The 16,960-nt window shown below is 46.6% G+C and overlaps 1 protein-coding gene across 2 annotated transcripts in view; it reads right to left on the bottom strand.

The window, feature by feature from the left end:
* Window positions 1-16,960, bottom strand: part of PRKACB (protein kinase cAMP-activated catalytic subunit beta) — a 288,944-nt gene that overhangs the window by 83,772 nt on the left and 188,212 nt on the right. For both annotated transcript variants that reach the window (XM_078644794.1, XM_078644785.1), the window contains exon 6: window positions 12,142-12,268. In XM_078644794.1, the coding sequence (XP_078500920.1) occupies window positions 12,142-12,268 (127 nt within the window). The remainder of the gene's footprint in view (window positions 1-12,141; window positions 12,269-16,960) is intronic.

Consider the following 16,960-nt stretch of genomic DNA (forward strand, 5'->3'; position numbering starts at 1 on the left):
ACATTCATTTTTTTTTGTTAGGCATGGGGAGATTAAGTGTTTTGCCCAAATTAACAGGATGGGGACGAGGCTCGAACCTTGGCTTCCAGCACCAAAGTCGGCAGCTCTAGTCGTGTGACCACATCCTCGCTTTTCTATGTTTAGAATGAGTGAAGTGAGTAGTGTTAAATGTATAACGGACTTAAAACAGTCCATAGACTAAGAGCCACACGAATTAAGGGAGAAGAGATCATTAATGACTATAAAGACAGTTGAAGAAGTCGTTTACGGGGACACTAGAGAAACGAGGGCTGGCAGCTCGTTAATGCAGGACTGGCGCAAGTCTCCACCTCCGAGCCATGATGAGAGTTAAGAGGACGGGTCACTGGTGTAATGTGGCATGGTGGATGGCACGGCCCGACTGGGCCAGGACAGATAGAAAGATGTAGTAAGAGGGAGGCAGACCTTGAGAATATTGAGACGATACACACAAACTAGTAATCTGATTGAGACACCACACCTGAACACCGTGACTCTTAACGAGATGCATATTGAGAGTCGGCGGGTTAGAGAACACTTTCTCGCAACCCTGCACGGTGCAGAGGATGTTACTTTGCCCCTCCTGTTTCAAGTTGGTAATAGACGGCTTCACAATTTCCCAATGCTCGCAGGAGAAATCGGCCCGAAACCGCCTGCTTCCACTCTTAGAATTCCTTTTGGCAGTAGAGACTTGGGCAGCTGCAATATTGCCGCACAACGGAGCAACAACATTGCTGTCATTTCCGGGGTGGAACTAGCAGCAAGTGTAGTAACAATAAAGGCCAACTATCCAAAGAACAAGGGTGAAATACAACCTAAATGACGTCGCTCTGGAGCCTGCAGTGGAGCCCGCCCTTCCTCTCCATGACCACGGTGTGGACGTGCGGCGTCTGACGACCCGCTTCGCGCCCACGCTTAACCCAAACAAGTCGGCCTGGAGCGCGCCTTGGAAGAGAGCGTGATGCCGTGAGCGTGCGGCTCGCGCGTTCACAGACCGGTGTCTGCTCATGCACCGGTCTGTGCCACTTGGGGAGGGAAGACGACGACAATAAGGCTCGCTAGCAGCAGCGCTTTGCGCTGCAACGCCAGGCGAGCCATAAAAAGGGGGAACCTGAAATTTTCTTTCTCTTTTACCTCCCATAGGAAATTCTGTTTACAACTACAGCAGACATTGCTAAAAGCATTTAAGCCAAATTGGGCAGGACGGAATATGCTACTTACCAGAATGCATCTGTTCTTGGCATGTAGAGCTGCAGAGTCATATACTGTGCATTAGATCGCCACCTGGTGTTGGGCTCGGATGATTGCAGGTTGTTGTCTTCTTGGAAGAAGTCTTTGTAGTCACGAGATAGGGGACTCCTCCCTTGGACAATACTGCGCATGGTCATAAACTCCATCCTCAGATTGTTTTTCGCCATGATGGGAAATGATGGAGTTAGTAGAAGTAAAGATAAAGAAAGGATGTCCATGCGTGTGCATCTAATTAAGATGATAACTGGAACGGATACAAGCCCCGGGGAGTCTGGAGGGCGTATACGACTCTGCAGCTCTACATGCCAAGAACAGATGCATACTGGTAAGTAGCATATTCCGTTCGAGGCATATGAGCTGCAGATTGTATACTGTGCATCGATTGTGCAGCAGTGTCTCCCCTAGGGGTGGTCGTCTGTATCCGTTGCAGTATTCTGAAACAGTGTTCTAAGGACAGCTTGGCCTACTGCAGCTTGCTGCTTGGCTTGCACTTCAACACAATATTGTTTAGTGAAGGTGTGTATTGTAGACCATGTCGCTGCCTTGCATATGTCCTCTAGTGGTATATTTCCAAAGAAAGCCATAGAGGCTGTAGTGTGCGCTCTAGGAGGAACTGCTAGTGTACGTTTAGCTTTTCTTTTTTTTTTTCTTTTAAAAACCTTTATTGCAGCATTCATAAAGTACAAGTATGGGCCTACAACCGCAGGGGCCGGCCGCTAAACAGAAGTAAAACCCGATTTATCATGATACAACACAGCTCTTCAGCCGACAACCCTGAGGTCCAGCAGCGATTCAGAATGCATCTTGTATTAGAACGCATTGATAGATCACAGGATATAATAAAGGTCTTATTTTATATTATTTAAATGAGCGGATCAGGTGCCATACAATCTAACAATAGGATACGGGGGAGAGGCCAAGAAAACAGGATATGCATATAGAAACAGCCATTCGTGGGACTCTGGCGTTAATGCTTATGAATCAGAATAAACAACAAGACAATATACATTTTCGTGAATGCCAGTTCTCAGGGCCTGCCCACCCAGAAGTTCGACTAACGTAAGAAGCATGGGCACTAAATTTCAGATCACAATGAAATCAAAATAAAGCACAGACCATACTGATCCTAAAGGAATAAAGGGAAGGGAGAAAAAAGGCCATAGAAAATAAAAAAAGGTAAAAAAAACCAAAAAAAACCCTCTCCAACCCCCCACCCTGCACCCCTGCCGATGGCTATAGCCTAACCCCACTAGCAGCGTGCCTGTCGCCCCATTAACCTAAACCCTAAAGGAAGGAAGAAGAAGAAGAATATGGAGGAGGGCATAGTCGTACGATGTTCCCGGCCCCTTGGCCCCCCCGCCAAAAACAGACACCCCCTGTCGCAAAAGACGGATGTAGAGCTACTCTTTCAAAAGACAATAGGGGGCACCGTGATACACCGCCCAGCCTCTTTAATCAAACAATTACAGTTCAAGCATCTATAACAATTGTTCCAAACCATCCAGATTCAATTGACGTAACCTTGACCCTTACGAACCAGCACACAAACCCTCCCTAGCGAAACCCATGAGCACACAAACAAGTCATAGATGAGAGGGAAAGCATCGAAAGTCAATCCATTACCCCATGTAGCTAGTAACTCCCGAGATCTTCAAGCGCGGAAAGTTTCCCTCTCCTAGCTGGACCGTCCCGATGTTTTTTGCCCCGGGATCGTAAAATCTCTAAAAAAGGGAGATACAACCACAAGATGAGAGAAGAGTTTACAACACAGGTTTCCGGGGGGAGGGTGGGGGTGGGGGGGGAGGGGGACGCCATTCGATACCTCCAAAGTCAATTGTGATGAAAGGTACGGTGACAGACTCACGGCCTCGGGGACACCATCTTCCAGGGCGCCATCCGTCGGTTTCGATATTCGCTTCAATACTCGTTCCCTCACGGGGTCCTCGCACAAAGTCAAAATGGCCGCGGCTTGAATGGCTGTAGTTTTCTGGTTCAACCGTGGGGCAGGGTCCGGTACCTCGAACAGAATCCCAGTCAGACGTGCATCCATTGTAGTCATTAACACATCCACTTGCGAGTGAAACGTCCAAAGTTCTGCCAATATTGATCTCAGCTAGCCCAGACGCCGTTCGATTCAAGGTGTCAAGTTCGGTACCAGTCACAATCACCTCCCCGGGTGAATCTGGCATTTTCGGGGGGAACAAACAGGATCTCGAAAGGGCAAGCGTTGACGGTGACCCGTCGTTATCCACAGCCGCGGTAACCCGGCGCAACACCGCAGGCCGGGGTCCCGACCCACCGAACCCCGGCAGGAATCTATACCGGGTCCGCGGGACGGGGATCCCCACCCACAATCAGCAACAGGAGGTCACCTCTCTCTCAACGCTGGGCAAAGAAAACAATCGCCACCAAATTCGTGCATAGACAAAGTCTCCACTACGATTGACCGGACCCTGCCAGGGTCTCTCAGCCGATGTTGCACTGCAGCCTGGCCGTGCAGTTACTCGAGGCCCCGGCTTCACTGCTGGAACAGGCCACGATCTTCAACTCGGTGTAAGTTCGTGAAATCAGCCGATAAAAATTTGGGGATTTCACCATCGGAATGAGGAACACTTCATCCAAGCAGAGGCTGGGCGTAAGATCAGGATATCGTACAGGATCTTGTGGCGGAATACGGAGGTCAGCGGAGCCGGGAACCTAAGCAGCCATCTTGTTTGCCGTCGTAGCTCCTCCTCCTACGTTTAGCTTTTTGATAGCATATTTGTATACACTTTACAATCCACCTGGCAATTCCCCCCTTAGAGTTGGGGTTGCCTTTGTGTGGAGGAGAGAAAGATACAAATAATTGTTTTGTCTTTCTGAAGGTTTTAGTCCTATGTGTGTAGTATAACAGGGCTCTTCTAACATCTAAGGTGTGTAAAGCCCTTTCTGCAACAGAGTCCGGGGTTTGAAAAAACACAGGTAGCTCTACTGATTGGTTAAGGTGAAAAGGAGTAATAACTTTTTGGCAGGAATTTTGGATTAGGTCTAAGAACCACTTTGTTAGTATGTATTTGAAAAAATGGTTCTTGTATTGTGAATGCTTGTATTTCGCTAACTCTTCTGAGAGAGGTGATGGCAACAAGGAAAGCAGTTTTCCATGTTAGGAATTGTAATTCACACTTATGTAAAGGCTCGAAAGGGGGTCCCATAAGTCAGGCGGGGGCGTGTCACCAGAGGTCTGGGAATTGGCACTTTTTCTTGCATTAGACACTACTAAAGTGTCTAGTGGCAGATGTCCTTTAATATAGACTGGATCAGATGGTGCTGGTCTGTATTTCTTTTCTATTCTTGGATTTAATACCCTACAGCGTACCGGGTCTTTAAATATTTCTGGAGCATGTTTAATGACTCCTTTGATCATAGGTAGTATTTGCGTAGACCTTTGTGACTGCTCAAATGTATCCAGTAAAAAATCCTCATCAATGGCATCAGAGTGCATTGAAACCCCGTGGTAAAGGGCTGCTCTATTTAATAAATGATTAAACCCAATACTATCCTCTGGAGGGGAAGGTTTTGTTGGGTAGGACTGAGGATCAGGAATGTCGGGCACATTGTGTGGTGGGAAGCCATATAGGTCATCCTCTTTAGGATATTCAGGATTGACATCTTCATCTAAAGGGTATTCTTGTGGCTCTGGTATGTCATTCCCCCCACCTAGATCATACTCCTGGTCAGTGTGGTGTGATGATGCAGGAGATTGAACAGGAGAAACTGTAGGTTCAATGAAAGGAGGGATAGGAGAGGAAGAAGGTAAAGGAGAGGAAGGGTGCTTTGGAGAAGTTGCACAGTCCTTCTTTTTGGCAGGAACCACAGGTAGAAGTGGTGTGTCTGCTGGTCTCTTCTTATAAGGAATAGCCTCTACATGTCTAGTCTTTGGATTGATATAGACTTTCTTTTGTTTAGGATCTGGTCTAAACAGTTCTTTCTCCTCTACAACCTTCTTTGGCGTCAATTATTTCGGTGCAGATAGGGGTTGTTTCGTGTGTTTTGCTGTAGGAGGCGTTATTGAGTCCCGTGGCAAAGTTTTCGGTGCCGAAGGTGGTTTCGGCTTAGTAGGAGTCTTTGGTACAGAGGCTGGAGATTTTGGAGTGGAGACAGGTCTCGATGGCCTTACGGCGTCGGACTCTGGCTTCCCATCTTTATTTTTGGAACCGGAAGGCTTTGGAGTCTGAGATCTTTTTGGATCCGGAGCATTTTTCGGCTTCGGCACCGATGCCTCTTTTGGTTTGGGTGCCGAAGGCTCTTTTTCTTTGGGCACCGAAGGGCGTTTTGGCTTCGGTGTCGAGGAATCCTTCGGTGCCGAAGGATGTGTGTGCTTCGGTGCCAATGGAAGAGGTGGAATTGGCACTTGTGGTTTTGTCGGTGCCGAGGCACCCGAAGGCGTAGTTGTTTTCCTCGGAGCCGAGACCTAAGGTGGGCGTCGGAGGGGGTATTTCGGTCCCGACTGGGCCCCATGGGCAGAGTGCCGACCGTTGCCTTTGGTTGGGTAGTGTCTGTTGTACAGGGGCAGAGGTACTCACAGGTTGTCGAGATGGAATTGAGTATTCTGAGTCCTCTGCCCCAGATAGGATCTGGAGATCAGGCGAGTCTTCCTCGGCGACGAGTGGAGCCTCATTCTCGGAGATGTCTTCGAGTGGATCCTCGTCCTCGGAGACGTCTTCTTCGACGATCTCCTCCTCAAAGATGGCCTCCGGTGCTGATCTCTTTATCTCGTGTCAACGCGCCCGCCGATCCCGAATGGTCTTCTTCGATCGGAAGGATGCACAAGCTGTGCAGGTCGACTCGTCGTGTTCCGGCGATAGACAGAGTTTGCAGACCTCGTGATGGCTGCTATGAGGGAACTTTGCTCGACATACCGGGCATCTCTTGAATGGCGTTCTGTCCATGAGGCGTAGTCCGTACGGCGCCGATAGGCCCAACGGCCCGCGTCGACGCACCGGAATGTAGTTGATGTCAAAAGTAGTTTATTCGATAACTATGTTTTTATAAAGTTGTTTGCGCTTCTAAGTTGCTGAAAAGTTTTTTCTAGCCGGAGCGGAAAACTTTCATCCGAACCCAGTGGCGGAAAAAAACAATCTGAGGATGGAGTCGATGACCATGCGCAGTATTGTCCAAGGGAGGAGTCGCCTATCTCGTGACTACAAAGACTTCTTCCAAGAAGACAACAACCTGCATTCATCCGAGCCCAACACCAGGTGGCGATCTAATGCACAGTATACGATCTGCAGCTCATATGCCTCGAACATAAAACTTTACTCAGAACGAATGCTTTTTGTTGTTTGGTGCAAACCCATTTATAAGGTTTTCAGATTTTGTTGTTTAATAAATGTGATGGTGGGCTTGAAAAGATTAAAACATTTGTATAAGTTGTCAGATGAAGTCTTTTGATGATCTGCTTATAACTTCATCAATGTTTGACGAATGTGAATGAAATCTGGCAGACGGTATGTTTCGGTTATTCCACAAAATTTGTCAGAAGCTTGGAAGGATTTGTTTTCTAGTGGTATGTTAAGTTTTGTGCCAATCCAGCAGGGTGGTGAGCGAGATAGCATTTCTAATTGCTTACAACTATGGCATAGTTTGATGAAATGTATCCAGTGGTTTCCAAGTTACACCCAGTGAAGTTACTTAAGAATTCATGCAGACCCAATTTGGGGGGTTAAATGGGAAGGGTAATGTAGGGGGCAGGTGGAATGGAGCAAAGGTAAAGGCTCGCTACAGCCACATGGCACCACAAGGCAGCAACCTTTTATGGAAGAAAAGCAGGAAGAAAGGTGAAGGCATATCTATGGGAGGGCATCCAGGGCAGATAGTAACCTAGCGCTCCTTGAGAGACTAGAGACAAACTACATAAAGAATGACTATGGATGGCTTCACTAAACAAGTGTCTTTACTTCCTGGTCACGAAAGCAGTGACTAAATAGAACCCAGATGGTGCACAACACCAGAGTGCTCTAGAGGCAACACTACCACACCAAGGTCCACAAGAAAATAATGCTAGGAAGCTTCAAGATATATGCAGGTGTCATGTTTCAGTCTCTCCTGACTTCACGTCAACGTCAGGGTTGTAGAGAAATTACTTTCCCAGTTGATGTCAGATGTGCACTCCAAAAAGCAAGCTAAATGCCATCACATACAATCCTAGATGTCTTTAATAGACAAATCATGTTCAGTGGGCTGATCCAAATCTGAAAGTCAACCCATGATTGAAATGGGCTGACTGTGAGCTAATCTAAAATGGCAATGACAAGCCAATTACGGAAGAAGCTGACCTAAAGCTAATTCTGAGTGCGTGTATTTACGTGTTGGCATAGAAATGTTTCACTTCATGGTAAAGGGATTGTACCATTGGCTTTAGTGACCAAACTGCAAGTGAATCTGGTATCCTGACTTTATTTTGGCTTCAGAACACACAAAATACTGTATGCACACAGTAGGCCTGTGCCACATACTGATGCGGAGACTTAGATTCTGGCTTAGAGGCCACAGAGGGACCTCAAAAGTGTACCCTTGGTTGGGCACAGGATTGTCATATGTGTCCTGGATCACGTACTGCCAATAGTGGTGGCAGTGTACCCTGCTTTTAGTGATCAATAGCTGAACAAGACTCAACTGATTTCAGGTATGCGCATGATGTCTACATGCCTGCTCGGGTAAAGTTCACTCACAAGTCATCCACAGATCTTGCGCTGACATCACTGTGTCAGTTGAGTGTGTGTTAATGTATGGTGTATGCAAGCAGGAATCCATATTGTTTGCAAGGGTGCATATAGGATGTCAAAAGTGGGATCCATTTTGGACTACCCTGGTATGAGATTGGCAGAAGAAGGAAGTTATAAAAGTAGAAGTGTGTTGACGTCATTGCTGAGGAGGGTGTAGCTCTTGACATAGAAGTGTGGAGGGATGGAGACAGAACTGCCTATCCAAATATGGAGAGGAGTTTAACAGCTAGGGCGGTCGACCTCAAATCTGGGGAACTGGGTTCGAGTTTCGGCAAGGACGCTGAATATCCTGTGGTTGTGGGCCCTTGCTGACTGCTGCCTCCTGCCTACACTGCGGTCAGCAGGTCTCCAACCCTGACCTGCAAGGACACGCCATCATCGCAGTCTGTGCACAAGCTGTGCTCTTCAGGTGCCACTAACTCTGTGCATCACAACTCATGGACCCTTTATGGTGGACACCGGACGCAGTAATGTCACCTCAGGCAGCCGGAATATCCCAAAGGGACATTATCAATTTCTTCACATGAGCACGCTTATCTCTTGTGCTCCTACCTCAGTGCACCACAAGTCATGGACCCTTTAAAATACAATCTTTTGTGTGTGATTTAGTATCTGGTACCCCTACATTAGTGCATCACAAGTGTTCCGATGATCACTGTTGTAGTTGTTGACAGCACCAACCATTCCCTGAGGGCTGGCTTACACTCACCGCACAAGCATCCAGCACAAGCGTCACTGAACATGTGACCCTGCTAATGGACGTGCACACGTGCCCATAGCCACTTCCACTATCTATCTAACTGTGTGTGGTCAATATGTATGCATGATGGCCCTGGGCCCTACCACATTACATTGTGCTGTTGACTGCGCACGCAACCATGTAACCTCTGGCAGTGGGGAAGATGTCGGTTATGTAACTTTGTCTGGGTTATTCTATGAGTATATGGGTAGAGACTGGATGATTAGAGTACTGCAAGTAGAGTGTATGGTGAATTTATAAGTGCTTGGGGATTGCCGGAGTGATTGGATAAGTACCTATGTTGGCGGAGCCTAACGCCGGACATCGAGCTTGGCTCTAATTGGCTGCCCTCCATAACGCCTTGTGCACAATGCAGCAGATTGTAAATAGGATCCGCTTGTGGATAAGCAACCAATGTAGTCCGTGGAGAAGCGGCAAAGAGGCGGACTGCGCAGAAGAGTTGGAAACCAAGAGGGCCCCAGTGTTTTGGACCACCTGAAATCTGTTAAGAGAGTATTCATTGGCGTGGATCAAGAGGACATTACAATAGTATAGATGAATTATTACTAATGCCTGAATGAGTGTTTTGTGGACTGTCATAGGGAGAAAAGGGAAAACCCTTCTCAAGAGGCTAAGTGCGTGGAAGCAGGAGCCCACGGAGATCTTAACTTGCTCCTTTATCGTTAGTTACTGGTCTAGGTGGACTCCTAAGTTTTTTTACCACTAGTTTGGGGGCCGGGGCAGGGACTAGAGTATGGGAGCCTCTCCAAATAGCATAATCTCTGTTTTGCTGGCATTTAGCTGTACGAAATTGTTCCTCATCCCAGCTGATATGGCTATCATGCCTTCGGAGAAGGTTGACTTGGATTTAGGAGATTTTTTATCAAACGCTATTAGGAGCTGGGTGTATTCAGCATATGAAACTGGAATGAAGCCCAGTTCCCTTAGTAAGTTTGCTAAGGGGGCCACATAAATGTTAAATAGAGTGGAACTGAGGCAAGACCCCTGAGGCACACCTTTAGTCAGCTCCGATGTTTGAGAGCAAAAGGTACCAAGGTTGATGGCTTGGGTGCGGTGGGTTAGGAAGCTTGACAGCCACTGGAAGGCAAGGCCATGGACTCTAGCATTTCTTAGTCTATATAGTTGGATAGAGTGGGATATTGTGTCAAATGCAGCTGACCGATCCAGCAGCACTAGTAAGGCTGCTTGTCCATTGTCCAGGGAATGCCTAAGGTTGTCTATATCTGCAATCAGTGCTGAGTCTGTACTAAACCTGGGTAGGAACCCGGACTGAGAGGGGACAAGGCATCCTGTTACTTCAATGTACTCTGAAAGATGCTTGTTGATATGTTTTTCCAGAAGTTTGCACAAATAGGGTAACAGTGTGATAGGGAGGTAGTTGGACAGATCATCCTGAGGGGCATTGAGTTGCTTCCTAATGGGAATTACCTGGGCAGCCTTCCATTCGGATGGAAGATGGCCCTTGCTCAAAGGAGAATTAAGAATAGAGCAAATAGCGGGTGCCAACTGTTTATGAAGTTTGGAGGATACATTGGCAGGTTAAACGTCTTAAGGGGAACCTGCTTTGACTGTTTTCCTTAGAGATGCCACAGTATCAATTGAGAGTGAGGGGAAGCAATCCAAAGAATGTGTAGTAAGAGAGCATGAGGGATTGAGGGTAGAGATGTAATTTAGAGGGTCCCTATCTTTAGTCATTTTGTCGTATATGGTCTCAATTTTCTGGATAACATGGTTAGCTAACTCAACACATAGTTCTTGTGAAGGAGTTAACTCATTATTGCAGGGTTTGGGATTCGTGGAGAAGTTCAGGATGCAGTAGAGTTCTTCATAAGATTTTTCTGCCTGATTAAGTTGTGACTCAATGTGAATGTTGCATGCTTTCTTTAGGTTTTTATGATATAGAGCAAGAGAAATCTTGTAAGTGTCTTTATCATTTTCATCATGGGAGAGACGCCAACATCTTTCCAGGTTTTTGCATAGGTTTTTTCCCCTAAGTAGATCGGGAGAGAACCATGCCGCCTACGTTCGTCTAGTCTTAGTAGGATAAGACTAATGGGGCCAGCTGTTCTAGAGTGGTACCTACTATATTGTTATAGCTGGCTAGACAATCCTGGACATTATCTAAGGTCCAACTGGCATTAATAGGGAAAATGTTCGCAAAGCGGTTGGGCGTAATTTTATGCCATTGTCTTCGCAAACTGTGGGAGGCTTTAGCAGAAGCAGGAGTAGCCCCTACTTCTTTTATTTGAAATCGAAGTAGAGTGGCTGACCATGTGAGTGGGCAAGAAGCCTCACAGGAGATATTGGGAGAGGTGGTCAGGACAAGGTCTACTCTAGAGTGTGTCCTGCAAGATGTGTGGGACCTGTATTGGTGTTCTCCAGTCCCACGGTGACTAGATCCGCCAAAAGTATTGAGGCGTCCACATTAGAGGGAATTTCACGATGTACATTAAAATCTCCTAATGATATAAAATGTGTAGTGGAGATAAAGTTGGGGGCAATTCGTTCCATGAGTTTTAGCGAAAAATCCTGAAGTGGGCACGGCGGCCGGTAAACAAGTACACCTTTCCAGCAATAGTGAGAATGGGAGTCGATTCTGAACACAATTATTTCTAGTTGGTTGCCAACACATTGTTCTAGAGTCGTGACCTCGATGGACTCCTTATGGACTATAGCTAAGCCTCCACCGACCTTAGACTGCCTATCAAGGTTTAGGATACAGTAGCTATCAAGGATCGCCACCGTTTAAATGGTTTGTTACGCACCAATATACATATCGGAAGCAAACCCTTACTGCACAAAACTAGATTTTATGCAGTCATTACCAGAAATCCGATTAAAAAAAGTCTCTATACACTGTCAAAGATCTCATATGACCATGGTTCTTCTAATAGGAATACCACCCTTGTAGGTTCAGTTTAAATTATCATATAAAAGAATGCAAAATTTTTCAAGCCCAGGGATATTAGCAGAAACTTGACATACAGCAATACTGGTATTTCTGTAAACAATTATATACAAATGGGGTCCTCTTCTTATGGAACGAAACCTAAATACCTATAACTAAGCCATGTATTCTCAATAGGAACTATGAGACATGCACATGTGCCCTATATTAGACACAGAAATGCATTTGTGGGATACCATTTATTAGTGATGCACTGAACAAGACGTATAAAGGAATTATATACATTTCAATTAACTTTAGAAAGACACCTGTTTTATTATTTCACCACATACAACATTTAGTATGTTTATTGTCTAAATATAGCATCTGTCCAAAAAAAACACATATAATTGACATTCAACTTAATTTATTTAAATTGTCAATTCTGGATTAGTCCGTACCTGAATGTACCCTTGTTGATCAATTAATAAATTTTCTGGTTTTAGATCTCTGTAGATTAAGTCTAACGAATGGAGGTATTCAAACGTCAGCACTATCTGAGCTGCATAAAACCGTGCATGAGGTTCACTGTGAAGAAATAGAAAATAATCATCTTCTTGTTGTCAAACAGTCTAACATTCACTCATTAAATTTATCAGGGTTTGGTGTTAGATTTGTCTGTGACAGTCAAAAGGACAAAAAGAACAAAGTGCACACTATTCTATTTCAGACTGTGCTAACCTAGTCTTTCAGAAAAACGATACTTCATGCAAAGGTTCCCATTTAGTTGCATCAAGTATGGGTACATGCCCCACCTTTTGCAAAGAAATGCATCAACTCTTTGCATGTTAGCCATTTTCCTTTTAATTAGAACTCTGGAATCTGGGCCTCTGCTATGGACTGAAGTCTGGTAAACCAGCAACAGTCCAATGTCTTGCCTTTGTACTAGTTTTTGTACAGTTTTACTAATGTAGTTCTGACCCAAGCCCATTTCATTGCACTTAACTGACACAAACTGGCAAAATATTAACTACTAGCACCTTGTAAGACATTGGTTATAGTACAGCAATGTTCATTCTGTTGCCTAGGTGTCATCTGATGGAAACTGTGGAGTCGGATAATGAATTTCCACAATTTAAAAGCAAGCATCAAGTCCGCTTAAAGAAATGACTTGCAGTGTTGCAGAAAACGTCTCATTCCGGTAAATATAACCCACCTTTTAACTGGGATTTATAATTTAGTATAGTATAGTACAATCCAAAACTACAAAACACATGAAAATTAGCCTGAAACAACCAAATACAAAGTTATATTTAAACTACTTAACTGCCTTTAAATATAAATGAGCTATGAAAAACAGTGTGCCAGGGCCTACTAAAATAAATTAATGCGGCAATCTGCGATTTCTGCTAGAGACCAAACAATTCACAAATGTAGATGGAGAAAATATTATCCTTCACATCTCTTAATAATCTGGCACAGTCATCTGGGAACTAAGCACTACGAAAAGAAGACATAAAATACTCCACATAAAAGTGGAGGGCCTGGGTCTAGGCTTGCTATCCTAACAGTTGTTATTGGATAGCACTGCTACCGCCTTGTTCCTTTCAAGCTAATGCCTAGCCCAGACTTTCTCTTTTGATCTATGGGGCATCCTGGCAAAAGCCAACAGAAGGCACTAAAATTCTCTTGTTATCCACTAGGCTCAACTAGCTAGTGGTGGATAGAGTAGGAGCATGGGAACTCTTTCAACACAATGATTTGTTCAGCCGTAATTGATTTTCCTGTGCAAAGGTTTCTCTAGGATTGCTAGTGCCACTAGTCATTTTCCAGGAGCAGGGGCTACAATAAGCTACAGAAAGCGGGAGTAAATAACATGGGGACTTTCTAAAGATTGGAATAGCATCCCCATTTCCTCAGCTTCATGGACCACAGAAAATACTATAATATTTCAGACAATAATTACCTCTATAGTCCCAGTATTATGCATAGAGTGGGAACTTCACAAAAATCTGAAGAAACAGGGGTGTGGGCAACTAAGATGGATGGGTAGTCGCATCTCAGCGGAGCTCCATCCCGTGTTTGAAAGAATCCTGCAATCTCCTGGAAGAACCAGCAGCACAGCCCCAGGAATAGTGGCTGCAAATCACCTGGATCCAGACAGGCATGAAAACGGAGACTGATCGCTGTGCCATAACGGGATCATACCGTCGTGATCCGGCAAAGCGTGAGCTGCCTGACCCTGCAATGGCAGTGCATGACTCAGTGGTCGGAGACAAGTAGGGCAGCTGGAAAAGACTGTGCTGTGGCTGGAGGGAGCTCCCGGGGGCAGCGGCAGTTCCCCCAATGGTCCGGGGACCCCCCGGGGGGAATACAGTAGTGAGACGAGGCCCGGTGGAAGAGTCATGCATTGAGGCCGGGAGTGCTGTAATGAAGTTAGGCCCTCGGGGAGTGGCCTGATGCTGTTCCCAAGGCCAGGCGACCAACTGAAGATCGCTGATCCTTGGGGGAGGCCAAAGGGCTGAAAAGCCACAAATCAGAGGGCCGCACTGGGTGACTTTTGTGGGCCCAGTCCCAGATGCAGAACAGAGGCCCGTCAAGTTGAGCAAAGGGGCATCGGTTCTGTGGCACACAGACTATCTGGGGAACTGCTGCTGGATGCAGATTAGGCCAACTGATCAGTGCGCAGGGTATGATAGTGGCCACACGGATAACTCAGCACAAAGGAAGAGCACCAGCACTATAGAGCAGATGCTGGTGGATTCATATACAGAGGGAACACAGAGTCGGCGAATGGGATGTTTGGTGGGCCCTGTGTAAAACCAACTGGAACAGAGCCTGCGCCTTGGGCGTAGCAATTAAATAAAGGAAAAAACTGTGACTGTGGTTGAGGACTGGAGCCGAAGACTGCGAGGGATCGTTGGGTGTCCTTAGGACACAAATTAACCAGAAGTGGGCCCCCCCCTGCTGCCTCTCCTAGTGGAAGTTTTGGTGATTGGCCCAGTCAGGCGGCGAGGGGGACAAGCCTGGAACAAGATTGAATGACAGAAATGTCCCTGAACCCTTTTAGATGATAGCACGGCGTGATTTTCGCAAGGTGTTCTGAGAGGAACGCCAGGTGTGGACAGGGATGTAATCATGGATCCTCTCCCTCAGATAACTGGCCCCTAAACCATGCAGGGTTTTATGCACTAAAACCATGGCCTAGAATAGTATCCTTTTTCTTTTTGATAGCTAATGAAGAGCCTCCAAATGGGAAGTCGTGTGATCTTGGGGGAGATTAAGTAACAGTTGAGCAGCAGAGTTCTGAACCGCCAGAAGTCTACATAGATGCTACTCTGGGAAGTCAAGATAAAGAGCATTACCGTAGTCTAGTTTAGAACATATTAACGCTTGCGGGACCATTTTCCTAGAAGGCTCTGACAGACGGGGAAAATATGTTTTCAACATTCAAAGATTCCCAAAGCAGGAGCCTATCAGAGACTGATTCTGTGGTTGAACGGGAAGGGTGCTATCACATTTAATGTCTAAATTCCTTGATAGAGCTCTGTTGTGGTTCCGGGAGCGTGTTGGCCTTCGAAATTAGAGCCTGAATTTCTGACTCACCATTCGGGAGGACAGCCACGACCCTGAACCGTGTCCAGAACAGTTCTGAGGAAAGAGCGTCTGAGAGGGAGTTAGGTGTTACTTCAGCACATTGATAGTGAACCCCAGCGAATGCAGGAGGTCCCCGGTAGTCTGGAGGTCGGAGACGAAAGCCTGGGGCCGGCCCACTTACAACAGGCAGTCGTCGAGATTGGGGAAGAATGGCACCCCTGATCTCCACAGATGAGCTGCAACCACCACCATCACTTAGGTAAACATCCGAGGGGGCTGATGAGGCCAAAGTGGCGCACAGCAAACTGAAAGTACTCATGGCCCACAGTGAACCACGAGTAAACCTTGGGGTCAGGCAGGAAGGGAATGTGCAACTAGGAGTCCTGCAAGTTGAACACTACAATCCAGTCACCTGGGTACAAGGCCGACAGGACCTGAGGAAGTGTTTGCATCTTGAACTTCTTGATGAAGAAGAAGAAGAAATTGAGAGTATGCAGGTTGAGGATAGGAAGAAGGCCTCCGTCCTTCTTGGGCACCAGAAAGTAGTGGGAATAGCAACCAAGACCCTCTTCTGCCATCAGCACTCTCGCTGTAGTTATTTTAGCCGAAAGGGAGAATTAATAAGTGTCAGCCTTTCATAAGTAGCAGGCATGGAGGGAGAGGTAGTCTCAAATGGTAGAGAGTAGCCCCTACGTACCATCTGCAAAACTCAAGTGTCTATTTTTCTGGACTGCCAGTGAGGCAGGGGATGGTGACTTCTACCACCTACTGGGTGTCCCTGATGGTAAACAAGCAGACTAGGAGGGTTTGTAGGCTGCTGGGGGGGAGAAGGGGTGGACTGAGCCGACCGCTGGCTACCGGACCCACAGGGTCAGTAGGTAAAGAGTCCAAGACCACGCAGTGGCTGGAAATCTTGCGCAATACTGTGGCTGGACAGGTAGGGGTGCGACTGGAAGACCCTTCTGTGGCCAAGAAAGGAGCGAAAGACAGATTGAGGGGGAGGCCATGGAAAGGCTCAGGGACCTGGCTGTAGACCTGCTGTCCTTAAAATGTTCCAGTGCTGAATTCACCTCGTCTCTGAAGAGACACGAGTCATCAAAGGGCAAGCCCATGAGTGAGATCTGGACATCCCCAGAAAAACCAGTAGTCCTCACTCAAGCGTGGCACTGCAAGGTCACTGTTGACGAAACCGCTCAGCCCAGTGAGGTGGTGGCGTCCAACTGTATCCCAAAGAGCGTGGAAATAGGAGCTCAAAAGGCATGCAGTGTTCACTGACCGCAATGCCAGACTGGTGGAAAAAAACATTTTCTTGTCTAAGTTGTCCAGCCTCTTGGACCCCTGATACGGCAGCACGTTTGGGAATTCACCAAGTTTACGTGGGAAGTGTGGTCTTGGACCACCAAACTCTCTGGGGTAGGGGTTTTTTTTTAGGAATCTGGGGTCCCCTGGTTTGGGGCCGTCGCTGTGGGCAATTGTCCTGTTCACAGGCGACCCTGTGTTGGGCTTGGACCAAGTCCCAAGCAGGACATCAGTAAGTGCTTCGTTAAATGGGAGATGTGGTTGTGAAGGGGAGACTACCAGCTGAAACTCTTCCACCGAGGGCAAGCTAAGGTCCAGGACCCCAACTGCCCTCCACACCACCAATGCTAATAAAGCTACCTCCTCTGTAGCCATGTTGTGGGG

The sequence above is a fragment of the Lissotriton helveticus genome, chromosome 1_1, assembly GCF_964261635.1.
Source record: "Lissotriton helveticus chromosome 1_1, aLisHel1.1, whole genome shotgun sequence".
NCBI classification, from domain to species: domain Eukaryota; kingdom Metazoa; phylum Chordata; class Amphibia; order Caudata; family Salamandridae; genus Lissotriton; species Lissotriton helveticus.